The 14,961-nt window shown below is 55.1% G+C and overlaps 1 protein-coding gene across 1 annotated transcript in view; it reads right to left on the bottom strand.

The window, feature by feature from the left end:
- Grip2 (glutamate receptor interacting protein 2) overlaps nt 1-14,961 on the bottom strand; it is a 33,892-nt gene that overhangs the window by 8,310 nt on the left and 10,621 nt on the right. The window contains exons 6-21 of the mRNA XM_059258221.1: nt 14,643-14,718; nt 13,575-13,720; nt 12,614-12,761; nt 12,360-12,529; nt 11,567-11,689; nt 11,099-11,242; nt 9,013-9,199; nt 8,245-8,390; nt 7,518-7,598; nt 7,212-7,278; nt 6,975-7,120; nt 5,742-5,886; nt 3,601-3,740; nt 2,923-3,102; nt 1,993-2,164; nt 866-971 (exon numbers count right to left, since the gene is read on the bottom strand). Coding sequence (XP_059114204.1) covers nt 866-971; nt 1,993-2,164; nt 2,923-3,102; nt 3,601-3,740; nt 5,742-5,886; nt 6,975-7,120; nt 7,212-7,278; nt 7,518-7,598; nt 8,245-8,390; nt 9,013-9,199; nt 11,099-11,242; nt 11,567-11,689; nt 12,360-12,529; nt 12,614-12,761; nt 13,575-13,720; nt 14,643-14,718 — 2,177 coding nt within the window. The remainder of the gene's footprint in view (nt 1-865; nt 972-1,992; nt 2,165-2,922; nt 3,103-3,600; nt 3,741-5,741; nt 5,887-6,974; nt 7,121-7,211; nt 7,279-7,517; nt 7,599-8,244; nt 8,391-9,012; nt 9,200-11,098; nt 11,243-11,566; nt 11,690-12,359; nt 12,530-12,613; nt 12,762-13,574; nt 13,721-14,642; nt 14,719-14,961) is intronic.

Below are 14,961 nucleotides of genomic sequence, written 5' to 3' on the forward strand. Positions count from 1 at the left end.
CTCACACCTCTCTTCATGTAAAGACCCCTTCACACCCCGGATGCCCAGGTGAGAGCACACACACTGTAATAGTTAATACCGATTGTTAACCTGTCAGGATTCAGAACCAGTGAGGAGATAAACCTGTGGACATGCCCATTCAATTGGGTTCATTGAGGTGGAAAGATCCACTCTGAATGTGGGTGGTACAGACCCATGGGCTGGAGCTCTGGACTGAATAAAAGGAAAATAGAGCCAAGCACAACACTCAAGCCTCTGCATCCTCACTGCAAATGCAGCGACCAGCACTCCCAAGACCCTGCTGCTATGGCTTCAGGGGACTGCCATGAGGGACTGTGTCTTGGAAGTGTGGGCCAAAACAAATCCTGTCCTCCCCTTTCCATTTCTCATGTGTGTATACGTGGGTATGTGTATTTGCATGGGTATATGTGCACATGTATGGGGGTGCACAGGCATGTGTGTCTGAGTGCATGTGGAGGGCCAAGGTTGATGTCCAGAATCCCCCCTCCCCCCCATTGCTTTTTCATCTTACTCTCTCCATCAAACCTAGAGCTCATCAATAATAGCCAAGCTTGCTAACTAGGTGTGGGGATCCCCGACTTCTTCCAGAGGCTAGGATTTCCAGGCAGGCTGCCATGCCCACTCTACATTTACATGGGTTTGGGGGGATCTGAATAAGTGCTTTAACCATCTCCAGCCCAACCCTTCCTTTTAAGAGTGGCTTTTGTCACAGCAACAAGACATATAGGTATTACACATCCCCAGGTGACACGGGAGCCTGACTCCATTGATGGGTAGCCTTTCCCCAGCCCTCCAGGGTGTCCAGACATGGTGCCCCACAGGCCCTCTGGCCAGGTGACAGTACCTCCAGCTCCCTTAGCAGTTCTGACTGACCACAGGACTCCAGGTCTTCAAGGGCCTCTCCAAACACTCTCCAGAAGCCCTCCTCTTGGGCGGGGCCAGGGGCTGGGCTGCAACAGGAACCACAGCGTCAACTCCTGGCGGGCGGGAGGGTGGGCGGGCTGGGCCTGAGGAGTCTTCGTTGCCTAGGACCCAGTGCTGGGCTCCAGGGGCCATAGGGCGGGCAGGTAGGCAGGCGGGTGTCCTCGGTGGCAGTGCTGGGGCCCCAGGGCAGTGGTTGGTGACACAGAATGTGGGGGGAGACGCAGTTAGGGGCGACCAAGACTGTTGGTGGCCAATTAGAACAGGGGCAGATGAGACGGGGTGGAGAGCGGTGACACAGGACGCCTGGGAAGAAAGACAGACGGACAGACAGAAGACAGAGACAGACAGAGAGATCCATGGGATAGCCCCCAGAAGACAGTCCGATCCCGCCCAGACACATGGCACCACGGGACAGTGACAGAACAGAGCCAGAACCAGCCAGGACATAGATGGATGGAGAAGATGGGATATTTGTGCAGGGGGTGGGGTGGGTGGGCAGCACCCATCCTGGCCAGCCCACATTGTGTGGCCCATCTGCAGCTAACACCTAGCTTGCAGGACCCCTGACAGCTCTCAGAGCCCTTTGCCATTTGCCACAGTGTGATTTACAAAGTCCTCATTTCTCAAAGGCCTGGCATTGCTTTTAAGGAGGACAGTGCAGGGTGGAGAGAGAGGTGAGCCCAGGCAGAGGGGGCATGGGTGTTTCTTGTGGAGACCCACTCTGTGCGAGCTGGCTGCTGTATGAGCCCAGTCCTACATATGCAAACATGCACAGCCCAGGGCTGGTGGCTGTGAACTGAGAGTCACGCCTCATGCAGCCTGATCTGAGGAGGAGTCTGGGTTCAAATTCTGAGTCTGATGTTGCAATTCTGAATGCAGCTATTCACAGACTCAGGAGGAACAAGCCGGGCACTAGGACGTGTCTGCTGCTGTTTTTCCACAGAATGCCCTTTCCAGCCCAGGTTTAGTCCTCAGGCCAGGGATGTTCTTCTGTTCTAGCTCCCCCTCTGGCTACCCCCGCCCCCCCTTAGTGTTCCCACCACAGACCTCATCGGTGGCTCCCAGTCCCCCTCCTCCTCCTCTGGGAAGCTCTCATCAGCGGGGCCAGGTGTGTAGCTTGACCTCCGGGGCTCAAGGGGTGGGGGGCTGCTCTTCAGTCTGCTGCTTCGCCACTCCTGGGGAGTCACACTTCGGACGGCCACCTGTGGAGTGTAGGAGCCTGGCGGGTGGAGAGGGGGATGTGGGCCTTCTCTCTAGCCTGGCCTTGTCCTCCCTCATTCCCAGAAATCGGATACCAGTGGGCAGATCTGTGTCCTTATCGGGCCCAAGTGACCACTGAGAGACCCAGGAGTCCCTGTCACCCTAGCAAGCCCCTGGAACATCTAGACATCCAGCCATTAATATTGAAGTTCCAGCACCATGGTCAGCTCCACGGGTGTGGCCTGTTCAAGGGCCTCCTTGAAAGGGAGTTTCTGATTGGATCACAGTCCCAGACCTACCTGCCGGAGCCCTGAGGATGAGCTGGGAGCCCTGGGGACCAGTTCCCTGGAGCTTGGTGATGGGGACACTCAGGGAGAGCCAAAGGCCCTAACTGAAACGGAGTGGGGATTCACCAAGAACCCGGAGATGCTTCTCTGCTAATTCCCTGAGCCTCAACCACAGGCCAGAGGGCAGCCCCGGTGGGTCTCAGCCACGTGGGCAAGGAGGGCACTGTCTGCCTTTCTGTCTTCACCTGGAAGCATGAACTGACACCTGTTGTGTGCTAGGCATGGGGATAAGGAGAGACAGCAGAATAAGAGCTGCTCTGTCCCCAGCACACGGCAAGGAAATCCGGGACTGCAGGTGAAAGGCGGAGTTCCTCAGGTGACCCTTGGGAGTTTCCTCCGAAGGAAAAGGCCAGCCAAGAGAGAAGTGCCAAGAAGAGCAGGCAGCGGGATCACCTTCACAAAAGCCTGTCCAAGGTCCCGGGCTCGTTACCTGGGCCCCCAAAGGCACCCTCTGTAGCAGAGCTGCCCCAGGACTCCACAGCGCTGTCCACACTGGGAACAGCGGGTGAGAAGCGGGCCGTCAGCAAGCCTCCCTTGAGGGCCTCGGGAGGGTCCTCATCCACATCACTGGCCTCACTGAGGCTGCCCGACTGGCGGGGGAGGAGGGGACCTGGGAAGAGAAGGAGTATCACCTATGACCTCAGAGACACAGATGTTTTGTGAGCCTCAGTTTCCCTACTCGGAGAACTCCCAGGCACTTGACAATCTGGCTTCTGCCATGTAGGTGGGGCATATTAGTAAGTGAACCCATCACGCAGATGGGAAAACCGAGGCATGTGAGGCTGAACAACAGGCCAAAGGTCATATAGTGAACAACAATCGAGGCCAGATTAAAAGAAGACCCCAAGACTCAGGTAAACTGTGGCACACATAGGACATAGGAACATGTAGGAACCTGAAGAGATATGAAGCAATGAGGAGCATGGTTTAGACCCAGAATGTACCTCATACTGCACTGTGCCACCATGGCACAGGGCTCCTCTCTCTAAGCCTCCTCATCAGCTGGCCCAGGGACCCTACCCCCTTTCTAGATTGGTGGCACACAGCCTGACCCAGGACTGCCCTTCCTCTGTAGGCCAGGAAGTCCCCAGGAAGTGGAAAGGCTCACGGTCCAGCTGCTTCTTGATCTTCAGTGTGACAGTCTCCCCTGCCACCTGCAGAAGGTGGATGGCCTCGCTCAGGGGCCGGCCCTTGAGGCTCACACTGTTGATGGCCAGGATACGGTCCCCCACATGGATGGCACCAGTCCTGAGGAGCGGACACAGAGCACAAATGAGGCCCAGATGCTCAGGGCCTCAGAGTGTGTTGGTCCTGCCTTCAAATACCGCACAGAGGCCCCAAGGCACAGGCCTGGCTGGCCCCAACTGGGTAGGAGGAAGGATAGGCATAAGAGCACATTCTGGTATTCTCAGTATTCCAGAGACAGAGGGGCATCCTGGGGCCCTGTCTCAGAGAGGTAAGAAGAGAGAGAATGAGGGAGGAAGGAGAGAGGAAGAGAGAAGTGAGGGATCCAAGTCAGCCTCAGAACTTCTGCTGAACAATTCTCCCCCAGATTCCAGGTTTTATAGCTCTGTTGGTTCAAAGTCACCCTCACCCTCCTTTTTTGTTCTGAGACAGGTCTTGCTATGTAGCACAGGCTGGCCTGGAGCTCTCTAAGGAAGTCAATGTTGGGGCTTCTCAAAAAACTGAAAATAGATGCCTGATGTGGTGGCACAAGTCTTTAATCCCAGCACCCTGGAGGCGAGGCAGGCGGGTCTTTGTGAGTTGAAGGTAACAATTCTTGTTGTTTTTTTTTTTTTGTTGAGACAGGGTTTCTCTGTGTAGCTCTGTAGACCCAACTGGCCTCAAACTCACAGAGATCCGCCTGCCTCTGCCTCCCATGTGCTGGGATTAAAGGCGAGCATCACCAACACCTGGCAAGTTCAAGGTACCAATTCTTTAAAAGGAAAAAGTAAATTTGTAGGAAAATAGATGGAAATGATTAAGCTGAGCAAAATAAGCCAGAGACTCAGAGAGACAAGTCATGTGTGTCTTCTCTCCTATGTGGAAGCTAGATTTAAAATTATATATAGGGAGGGGTTATAAAGATTGTAAGAGGACCATGACAGGGACCAGATTTTAAAGGATCAGGGACACAGAGAAAAATAGAGAGTAATGGGTGGATTCTTGGGACCTGAACAGGATGGGTGCTATGTAAGGAAAGGAAGGGGATCAGGAAGAGGAGGGGCAGAGAGATAGGGGTTTTGCAGTGGGGGAGGGGTGGAGTAAAAACAAAGTGTAATGATGACAAACACATTTGAAAATATCATGACAAAACCCGTTACTTTACTTTGCACGCTAACTTTAAAAAATGTGGATCGGTTACATGTTGAAATGCACATTTATTTAAGATTAATTTCTTTTCACTTAGCTTTTTGAATGTGGCTACTAGAAGAACAGTTTGGAGTGCAAGTCTGATTGTACTGCAGCTGCTCTGGGCTACACTGCCCTGCATAGAAGGCTGTGAACTACCCACCATCCCAGCCCTCTGGAGTCAGTATGGTCCACTGGGTCCCTGCAGTCTCCCTGGAGTCCAGTAGAGGGCGCTCCAGGAGCGACCCAGCCTGAGTCTAGATGCTGGCTAGGCAGTTGTGCTGGATGTTCAGGCCCTATGAAGTTCACCCTTCAGCCCAGAGCCTTTCCCTGCTGTGCAGGGGAACTCACACTTCCTGGTGCGGCCGACTCACCCCTCGCAAAGCTGAGGTAGAAAGCTGGGACTCGCCTGGGGCCCACTTCACATCTGTCCACCCCACTGAGGGGCAGTCAAGACATCTTCCTCTCAAGGCTCCTTCTCTGGCACAGCCCCCAGAGACACTTGGTGGAGCAGGCAGCCCAGAAGCCTCAGGGCCTCGGGATAAGCCTCAGGTGGGGCTCTAGCAATGGGGCATTACCCCTGATATTCAGACACATAGAGGCCTCAGAGTGCTGACTGTCAGGGGACATACTCTGGGGACAGCTGAAAGTAAGCCCAGCCCTGCCCTTAGCTGTGGTCCCCTGGTCCCTTCTGCCCTCATTTTCTCTGCCCTGGCTGCTGGGCTGGACCAAAATTCCTGCCAAGGATGGGGAATGGGTGCTTAGAGAGGAAGTGAATGGGTGCTTGAGTTGTCTGATGCTGAAACAGAAGTAAAAACCTAGATTGGCTGGTCCCAAAGCCCACCTTCTGCTCCCTGGGGGGTCCCCAGGCCTTCCCTGTGTCACCACAGAGTTTACCTTTCAGCCAGGCCACGCTTTGTGAGGCCAGAGATGATGATGGGGTCGAAAGGTTCCTCGGTGCCAGAGATGGTGATGCCCAGGGGTCCACCATAGCGCTTCAGCTCCACCGTGTAGCTGACGGCCCCTGTACTCTCCTGCTCATCTACAAGTGGACAGGCTCCTGAGGGTGAGGCCCAGGAGGGGGCAGGGCTGGGACCCACCCCTCCCCAGGCTCAGCACTCTCCAACCACCTATGACTTCACCAAGCCCTAACACACCTGCTCAGGCCTTCAGGGGTACAACCTGGGGACCCGGAGGCCACCTCAGGCTCCCGGCCTGCTGCCCAGGCGCCATGAAGGAAAGAAAAAAAAACCCTACAGGGACATGTGAAAACACAGATTCACATGCCACCCTCAGCCAACTCAAGATTTACAGCAAAGAGAAGTGAGAGGGAAGGGAGGGGAGGAGGGAAGGGAGGAGGGAGGGAGGGGGGAGGAGGGAAAAAAAGGAAGGGAGGAGGGGAGGGGAAGACAAAGAGGAAAGAGAAGGAGAGGGGGAAGAAATGAAAGGAGGGGCTGGAGAGATGGCTCGGGGGTTAAGAGCACTGGCTGCTCTTCCAGAGGACCAGGGTTCAACTCCCAATACCCACATGTCTGCTCACAACCACCTGTCACTCCAGCTCCAGGGGCTCTGACTCCCTCTTCTGGTCTCCCTGGGCAACAGGCATGCACGTGGACATGTAGACAAAACACCCATACACATAAAAACAAGATAAACAAAAATAGTAAATAAAAAGAGAAAATCGTTTTTTAAAATGGCAGGAAAGGAAGGAGGACAGGAGATGAGGGGGGAGGGGGAGGGGGGAGGGGAGGAACGAAAACAAAACTGGCCACCAGTGGCTTCTTCTCTAGGGTGAGGGCCCCAGACTATGGGGTTCACACTCCATTTACCACACTCCTCGCCACCCCTTCTGCCTCTCCTGCCCCCACCCCTCCCACCCTGCGCCCCAGCAGTTCAGGCCTGCCTCTGTTATGCCGGGGCCAACAGTGCAACCCGCAAAGCCACTCAGACATCAGCCCTGCACATCGGTCCTGTCAACATCTCACACTCTGGGGCGCCTCCAGCGGCTCCCAAGGGCCCTGGAGCAGGGGACTGTGGGTAGCAGGAATCCCTGCAGAAAGTCCTCCCAGCCCCCCACCCTCACCCCCGCGCCAGCAGCTGCCCATCAGACATGGTCTCCGAGGCACATACCCGAGTTATCCTCATCCTTCCGGATCTTCAGCTTGACAAGGTCCTCACACTGGCGCAGGATCTGCACAGCGTCCTCCATGGGACAGTGGTCCAGGCGGATATTGTCAATGGCCAGCAGCTTGTCGCCTGGCTCGAGGGTGCCAGTCCTGCATGAGTGGGGTGGGGATGGGAGGAGCCTGGTGCAGATGGGCACCGCCCCACCCCCATGGCCACACCCTTGCCCGTGTGGCGCCCCACCTGTGCGCCACGCTGCCCTTCTTGATGTCGGAGATGATCAGGGGCTCCCCTCGCTTTCTGCTGGCTGCTGTGGGGCAGGGGAGACACCTGTGAATTTAATCTGGAAGGGCCCCTGTTTAAGGTGGGGTCGGGAGAGGATACGGTTGGCTTCTGGTCCTATTACTTCCTGGTCCCATTACTTCCCAGCTGAATGGCTGTGAGCACATCAGCTCGCTCTGTGTGACTCAGTTTTCCTTCTATAAAATGGGGCTGCAGCCCATGGTGGAGACGCGGTGAGACAAACCAGAAGGTGACAAGGGGACTCACAGCTGATGGTAATGCCCAGCTCCACACCACGCCTCTTGGGTAACTTCACATGGAAGGTCCCGCTGCTTGGGATGACAGACTCTGTGAACCAACAGCCATGGGTGACTTGAGACTCCAGAAGAGCTCAGAGATCTGACTCTTGCACCCACTCTGGCTTCTCATGGGTCAGGGTTGGGGGCGTAAACTCAGCGAGTGACCATTCCAACCCCACCCTGCTGCTTCCACCTGATGGAGGAGGAAGCTGAGGCCTAGAGGGCTGACAGCTTGGCTCCAAACAGCTGAGTGCTGTCTTCAGAACAGAGACAGGGCGGAGGCCAGAGATGGGGCCTGCTGGCCAGTGTGGGGCCTGTCACAAAACTTGGCCCCCTTGGATGTAGGTATTTTCACCACTTGTCACTAGTTCATACCACACCCCTGTCTTCCGCTATTTGACAGATGGAGAAGCAGAGGGCAGAGGGAGGCGGTGTCCTGTCCACACAGTGTAGAACTCCCAGGACCAAAGCCCTGACGTGAGCTGACTGGAGTCTTTGAGCCCTGCTCTCTGTCCCTGCTGCATGCAATCCGCTCTATGTCCTCCCGACTCCCGACTCCGGTGTGGCACTTCCTCCTCCCTATGCAGGGTTTAGACAGGCACTGTGCATGATCTTGGGGAGCACAGCATGGGGAGGGACAGGGTCCCAGTGTGTGTGTGTGTGTGTATGTGTGTGTAGCTGGGTGGCCTACTCACCTGCTACATCAAACTCAATCTCCAAAATGACTTTGCGGGCCAGTGCAGCATCCCGCAACAGCTGATTGGCTTCTTCCATCGTTCCGTCCTCAGTGGCAATGCCATTGATGGCTAGGACACGGTCCCCCACCTGCAGCAGCCCACACCTAACCCCCAGAGCCCAGTGGAAAGAAGAAGCCAGTGACTAGAACCACAGGGGTGGTGCAAGGTGGGGGGCCCACCCTCAGCTGTCTGTGACTCAGCCTTGTCCCTAGCTAAGGGTTTGAGCTTGCTGGGCCTCAGTTTCTCTGTCTGCCCACTGGGGATGGTACCATTGTCCTGACAAGATACACAGAGTCCCAGAGGCAGACAGGCAGACAGGGCTTACATGCTGTGTGACTCTAGGCAAGGACACCAACTCCTCTGAACCCGCCCCCCCTTCCTTAACTGTAAAATGTGGCTGGGGATGGGGCCAATATGGTGATTAAGAAAGGCATATTGGCCGGGCGGTGGTGGCGGACGCCTTTAATCCCAGCACTCGGGAGGCAGAGCCAGGCGGATCTCTGTGAGTTCGAGGCCAGCCTGGTCTACTGAGCAAGATTCAGGAAAGGCGCAAAGCTACACAAAGAAACCCTGTCTCGGAAAAACCAAAAAAAAAAAAAAAAAAAAAAAAAAAAAAGAAAGAAAAAGAAAGGCATATTTGTGAAGCTAGAGCCCATAGCTGTGACTCAGTTTCCCCACTAGACTAGAGCTCCCCAAATTGCAGGCTCCCAGAGGTAGTAGGCTCACCTCTCAGCGGGACTGTCAGGTTCAATAAAGCGCACCAGCGGTGGAGAGGACAGGGTCTCGGTGGCGAAGATGCCTCCCTGGAGCTGGAGGCCGAAGCCGCTGAGGGGGTCTCCACAGAGCACAACTTCCGTGGTCTCTGTATGAACAATCTGCCCGCCCGGCCCTACCGTGCTGGAGGCCAGGGACACTGTGGGACAGGAGGGTTTGACGCTCAGATGAACACTGGTGAGGCCTTCCAGAGCTGCCCACTGAGAGTCATCAAGAGGTCCAGGAGCCAGAGTGGCAGGTAAGCAGGAGTCCTGGGGCCACCTGGAATGGGCCTGGGTTTCTTTGTCTGTACAGGGGCATTACGGAGTCTACCCTGCATGAGCAGTGGCTAAGAGAAATGGCATTAGGGACTGTGATTTTGTAAGACAGAGGTTCTAGACGCCTGTACTATTTATTATATTACAAAACCCCCTTTATCCATAGAACCCAGACCCCAGGAAATTCCTGAAGCCACGAATAGTACCAAAGCTTACAGGTACCCTAGACACTGCCCCACCTCCTGGCCCCATGATGAGGTTTCACCTACAAACAAGCCTCAGGAAGAGAGATTAACTATAGCTAATTATAAAATATAATTATTGTATCAGTATATTCTCAAAAAAAAATTAGCAGAATCACTACTGTAGCACCTTTTGTTTAGTTTTGAAATAGGGTCTCATGTAGCTCAGACTGGCTAGGATCTTTCTGTGTAGCTGAGCATGACCTTGAACTTCTGACCTTCCTACCTCTCCATCCTAGATACTAGGATTACAGGCATGTATCACTTTGCCCGTTTATTTAGTACTGAGGATAAAACTTAGGACTTCATACATGCTAGGAAAGCAGCTGACTGTCTGAGTTACATCCCTAGCTCTATGACTATTGGTCTTCGGGCATTATTCAGTAAAATAAGTGTCACCTGAGCAGTGGACACCAGCCAATCTGACCAACAGAGACATACAGAGTGACTGACAGTTGAGTGGCGTATACATGATAGATGTGCTGGGCAAACATGCTGTTCACATCCCAGAATGGACCAAATGGTGCAGATGTAAGCTTTTCCCGTGCTGCTCAGAACAGTGTACGATTTAAAACATATGGTCCATTTCCAGACTTGTCTATTTAATATTTTCAGATTGTGGTTGACTGTGGGTAACTGAAACTAGGTGAGTAAAACTGGATTGGGGCGGTGCTGTGCTCTATATTCTACATGCCTCTTTCCTTTGTAATAGTTTTATTTTTTTAAGATTTATTTTATTGTTTTTGATTATGTGTATGTGTACATGTCTGTGTGTGTGTGTGTGTGTGTGTGTGTGTGTGTGTGTGTGTGTGTGTGAGCACAGGTGTCTGCAGAGGCCATAAGAGGGTGTCAGCTCCCCCTGGAAGTAGAGTGACAGGTGATTGTGAGCGGCCTGTCATGGGTGCTGGGAACTGAGCTTGGAATCTTTGCAAGAGCAGTGAGTGTTCTTAACCACTGAGACATCTCTCCAGCTCCTGGTAACAGCTTTATTGATAAGCAGTCCCCACACAATAGCTGTCACCCAGCCAGTGTATAAGTCGATGGCTTAAAGCATTGCCATCCCAAAGGAACTCCTAGCCATGTCTGGTGGTGCATGGCTGCAATCCCAGCACCTGGGGAGGTTGAGGCAGGAAGACTGTGAATTCTAGGCCAGACTGGGCCACATGGTGAGACTTTGTCTCAAAGCCAGAAAAAGAAAGGAATCACACTGTCTCCTCACCCGTTGCCCCAGAACCTGCATCTTGCCCCAGGCAGTCTATCCTCAACCTATTTCTGTCCTTGTGGGTTTCCCTGGACACATCACAGGAATGATCTTATGTGGCCCTTGGTGACAGCCATCAGACATTGAACACAGTGGCTTCAGAGGCTCCTGTCACAGCTGGCATGCTACAATGTGTGGCCATACCACACCCAGGTGGCCAGAGTGAGCCTTGCTTGTTGAATTCCATCCCTCACCGGACTTGGCACAGGACCCCGAGTTTCACCCCCAGCCCCATCCTCAGCCACACTGGTACCCCGTGGGGATGGCCTCCAGCTTACGAGAGCTCCTGTGTTCTTTCCTTCGCTGCCTCCTCCGCCCCGCTGTTGTCCTGGGGCTCATGGGTCCTCGGGGCAGGGTGCTGGCGTTGGCACAGGGAAAGGCGGGGTTCACGGTCGGTGAGGAGAAGGGAGTTGAGGACAAGGCTGGGGAGATGAGAGCACAGCCCTGTGAGCCCCAGCAGGGCCCTAGTCACCTGGCACAGGGGTGGGGTTGGAGACCCACACAGCCACATGGACAGAGACAAGCGTCCCCACTCCCCTTCATCAAAGTCCCTTACTGTGTGACCTTGGACAGGTCTCTCCTGCTCTGGGCCTCCCTGACTAGGATTTCCACAGGCCTCTAGGGATAGGCTGAGTGGCAAGGGGCATCCCTGGGCTCCCGGGTCAGTTTCCTCCCTGTACATCAGACACTGCCCACCAGGAAGGGGTACCAGGACCACGGCATTGCTGTAGCAGCGGGTACATTACATCGGCTCTGGTCCTGGCCTCCAGGTGCCCAGGTGGGGGCCCTGCAGTGGCTTGGCCTTGGGCTGTGGCAGGAGGTGACACAGGGGTCCCAGCGGTGCAGCTGTTCGCTCCTCTGTACTCTCACTGCGGCAGGGGGAAGAGGAAAGTGTTGTGGATGTCTGGAGCCGTTCAGAAGACTAGTCCCCACACCCCAATGGTGAGCTCCAAGATCTTTGCCCTGCCCAAGCGAGCGAGGCACAGAACACCCTGCTCACGTGCACTGCCACCCACTGTGTGCCAAGTACTATGCCCAGGCTCCAGTTACAACGACAGGCAGGAAAGCCAGGCCATGGGCCCAGAGGGTCCCGGCCCAGTCTACCCACAGAAGCCCCTCCTGGAAAGACACAGGGGCATAGCAAGATGGCGGTGCCCACGAGGCCCCTTAAACTTCTGCGGCAGCATGGAACCCCGCGGGGCTCCAGAGATTGGCTGCCCTCATTCCCTGCTCCGAGCTCCACTCTGGGTTAAATAAAATGAGACGTTGGAGAGTGTCTGCCTCCTCAGAAAGAATCTCTAGGGTTTCCAGCAGGGCCAGGCCCTTCGCAGACACTAAGTTAACAAAGTCCAGCACGGGCCCCCACACAGTCCTTCCCACAGCCTCAGTTTCCCTCCCAAGTGTGTGGCAGGCAGTTAGCTTGCTAGCTTCACACGGTTCTCCTGTCTGCTCAAGGCTTCCATCCTGGAACTCTGGTGCCTCAATTACTCTCCTCATCCGATCCCAGGTTTATGTCCCCAGACCTGCGGAGGTGCCTACCTGCCTCTGGGGGCTTCAGGGGCCGACGACTCTGGGGTGCAGGCAAGATCTCCAGCCGCACTTTCTCAGTCACGCTGGCCAGGAGCTTGGTGGCCTCCACCAGTGAGCAGTGTTCTGTGCTGGTACCGTCAATGGCCAGGATGTGGTCTCCAGCATGCAGGGCGCCACTCCTGCGGGACAGGGACACAGAGGGGCTGGTCCAGCGGACAGAGCCACAGGTTGCCTCTGCCCTGCACACCCCTGCCTCGCCTCACCTGTCCACCACGCTGGCTGGCTTGATGCGGTCGATGGTGATAGCCGGCTTGTTCCGGTGGGAGCCAGTGGTGAGAGAGATCCCCAGGGCAGATCCTGGGGTTTTGGCTATTTCTACTACCAATGGGCCTGAAGCATTGGCCACGGTGTCTGGAATGACGGGGAGTGGGGAAAAAAGAATCGCGGAAAGTAAACATGCTTACTGTCCCACCTGGACGGGCCCTGTGTCCTTTAACCCTTACCGCCTATAGGGAAGGGATGGTATGGAGGGGAGGAGGTACCTACAGCCACCAGCGAAGCAGGCCAGGCCTCCATCGTACTTCAGAAACATGCCCCATCTGCACCCCAAGCATCTTGGTCTCACATCAGCTCTCCATGAGATGGCTAGTCACTTCCTGCAGCCCCTACAGTGGCTTCTACCTCCACCCCTTCTGTCCTGGCTTCTTCCCACTCAGCCATCTGCTGCAGCCAGTCTGGCCCCTCACTCTCAGGGCAAACACTCCTGCCACAGGGTCTTTGCACTTACACTTCATCCTGCCTTGCACTTACACTTCATCCTGCCTAGAGCTTCCCCAAAGGTTCGCTCCTTCACTTCATGCCCTAGTTAGAACCTATGCCCCAGGATGCTTGTGTGTGTTGGGTGTGTGTGTGTGTGTGTGTGTGTGTGTGTGTGTGTGTGTGTGTGCCTGTGTGTACATGTTGCTTCCCCTCTCTCTTCGCTCTTTTCTCTGCCATCAAACACACATTAACTTACCTAGTGTGCTAACTGACATTCCCTCCCCACAAGACCAGAGACTTCACCTGTATTGTTCCTGCAAGATCCCCAGTGAAATCAGGAGATGCGTGACCCAGTCAAGAGGCTCAGAGAGGCTAAGGTACTGGCCTAAGTTCACACAGCCTTTGTAGTACTGAGCCTCTGGGACCTCCCCCTGCCCCAGCCCTTACCCTTAGGCTCCAACGCACCTGGGGTGGCCACGTCGTACTCCACCTGGAAGAGGGCCTCGTGGCTGCACTGCTGTAGGGTGGCTATTGCGGTAGCGTGGCTAGCCCCATGCAGGGGGATCCCATCTATGCTGAGCAGTCTGTCGCCCACCTTCAAGGAGCCCTCCCTGTCGGGGAGGTGAAAGCCCGGTCAGCTGAAGGGCACAGGGATGGGACAACGTGTGGAGGGAGGCCTGAGGGAGTCGGGGCTGAAGAGACAGAAAGGGCAAGTAAAATGTACAGGCCCCCTCTGATGCCCTCTGCCCTCCAGTATGTCTGAGCTGGGGTGTTCTTCGAGGCTACTCACTCACCTCCTGCACCAGAGGCAGAAGAGAGCATCATAGCCCAGAGAGGATGTCCACCTAGCTGGGGACACACAGCATCAGAGAAGGGGTGGTCTATGAGTCCCACGGTGCCCACTGCAGAATCTCCTCCCATTGTCCCCACCCCGATTTTCCAGTAGTGACTCTGGCCTAGTGACAGATGAGCTTGGGAAAGAACTCAGCAGGGCTCCAGTTTGGGCCCAGTCCCTGCCATGGAATGTCACCCCTGACAGGTGCCAGAGCTATTCCAGGAGGTTCTATGAATAGCGGCTCACGCAGGGCCCCAGACCAAGGATGAATTTAGATCTACAACAAGCCTGGTCCAGGCTTCTCTTAAAATGGTCAGGAGTCTCCTGCTCAGAGATCAAGGGTGAGGGGTCAGAGAACAGGGGCAGGGCCTGGACATATTCCGATCCCACACCCCGTCCTCCCGGCCCTGATGGGCTAAGCCAGGCAGTACTGGGTCATAAGAGGTCTTCACAGACAGTCCTAGCGATGGTCATAGGCTGAGTCAGGAGGTACCCTGGAAAGAGGCAAGCTGGGGTCTCTCCTAGTCACCTCCCCTAAATCCCTAAATCCCTGAGTGACTCTGGGCAGGTTGTCCCCTCTTGGCCTCAATCTCCCATCTGGGAAGTGATGTGAAGATGCAGAGCCTCAGATGGCCACACAGTGTCCATATGTCCACGTGTCAAGTGGCCAGGGGATGCAGATGCTCCTGCAGGCTCACCTGTCTGCTGGGCCACCAGGTCGCACGTAAGTCAGGACCAACGGGCGGGATTTGTGCAGGTCCTCATGGGCACCTCCTGGACAGAATTCAACAGGAGGCAGGAATCACTTACCCACTGTTCCTCTGGTAAGTAAAGTCCTTGATACCAGCCCAGGCAGCCTGCCTCCCCACAGGTGGAATGAAGGATAGGAAACACAATCCAAATCCTCTCCAATAGCGTGGTCTCTTGTGATCTCATCCTCTCTTCCCTTTTGCCCTGGTTACTCAGTAACTCCAAACTTGGTTATGAATGGGCCACAGCTTTCCCCATCATTTCTGT

The sequence above is a fragment of the Peromyscus eremicus genome, chromosome 3, assembly GCF_949786415.1.
Source record: "Peromyscus eremicus chromosome 3, PerEre_H2_v1, whole genome shotgun sequence".
Taxonomy (NCBI): Eukaryota; Metazoa; Chordata; class Mammalia; order Rodentia; family Cricetidae; genus Peromyscus; species Peromyscus eremicus.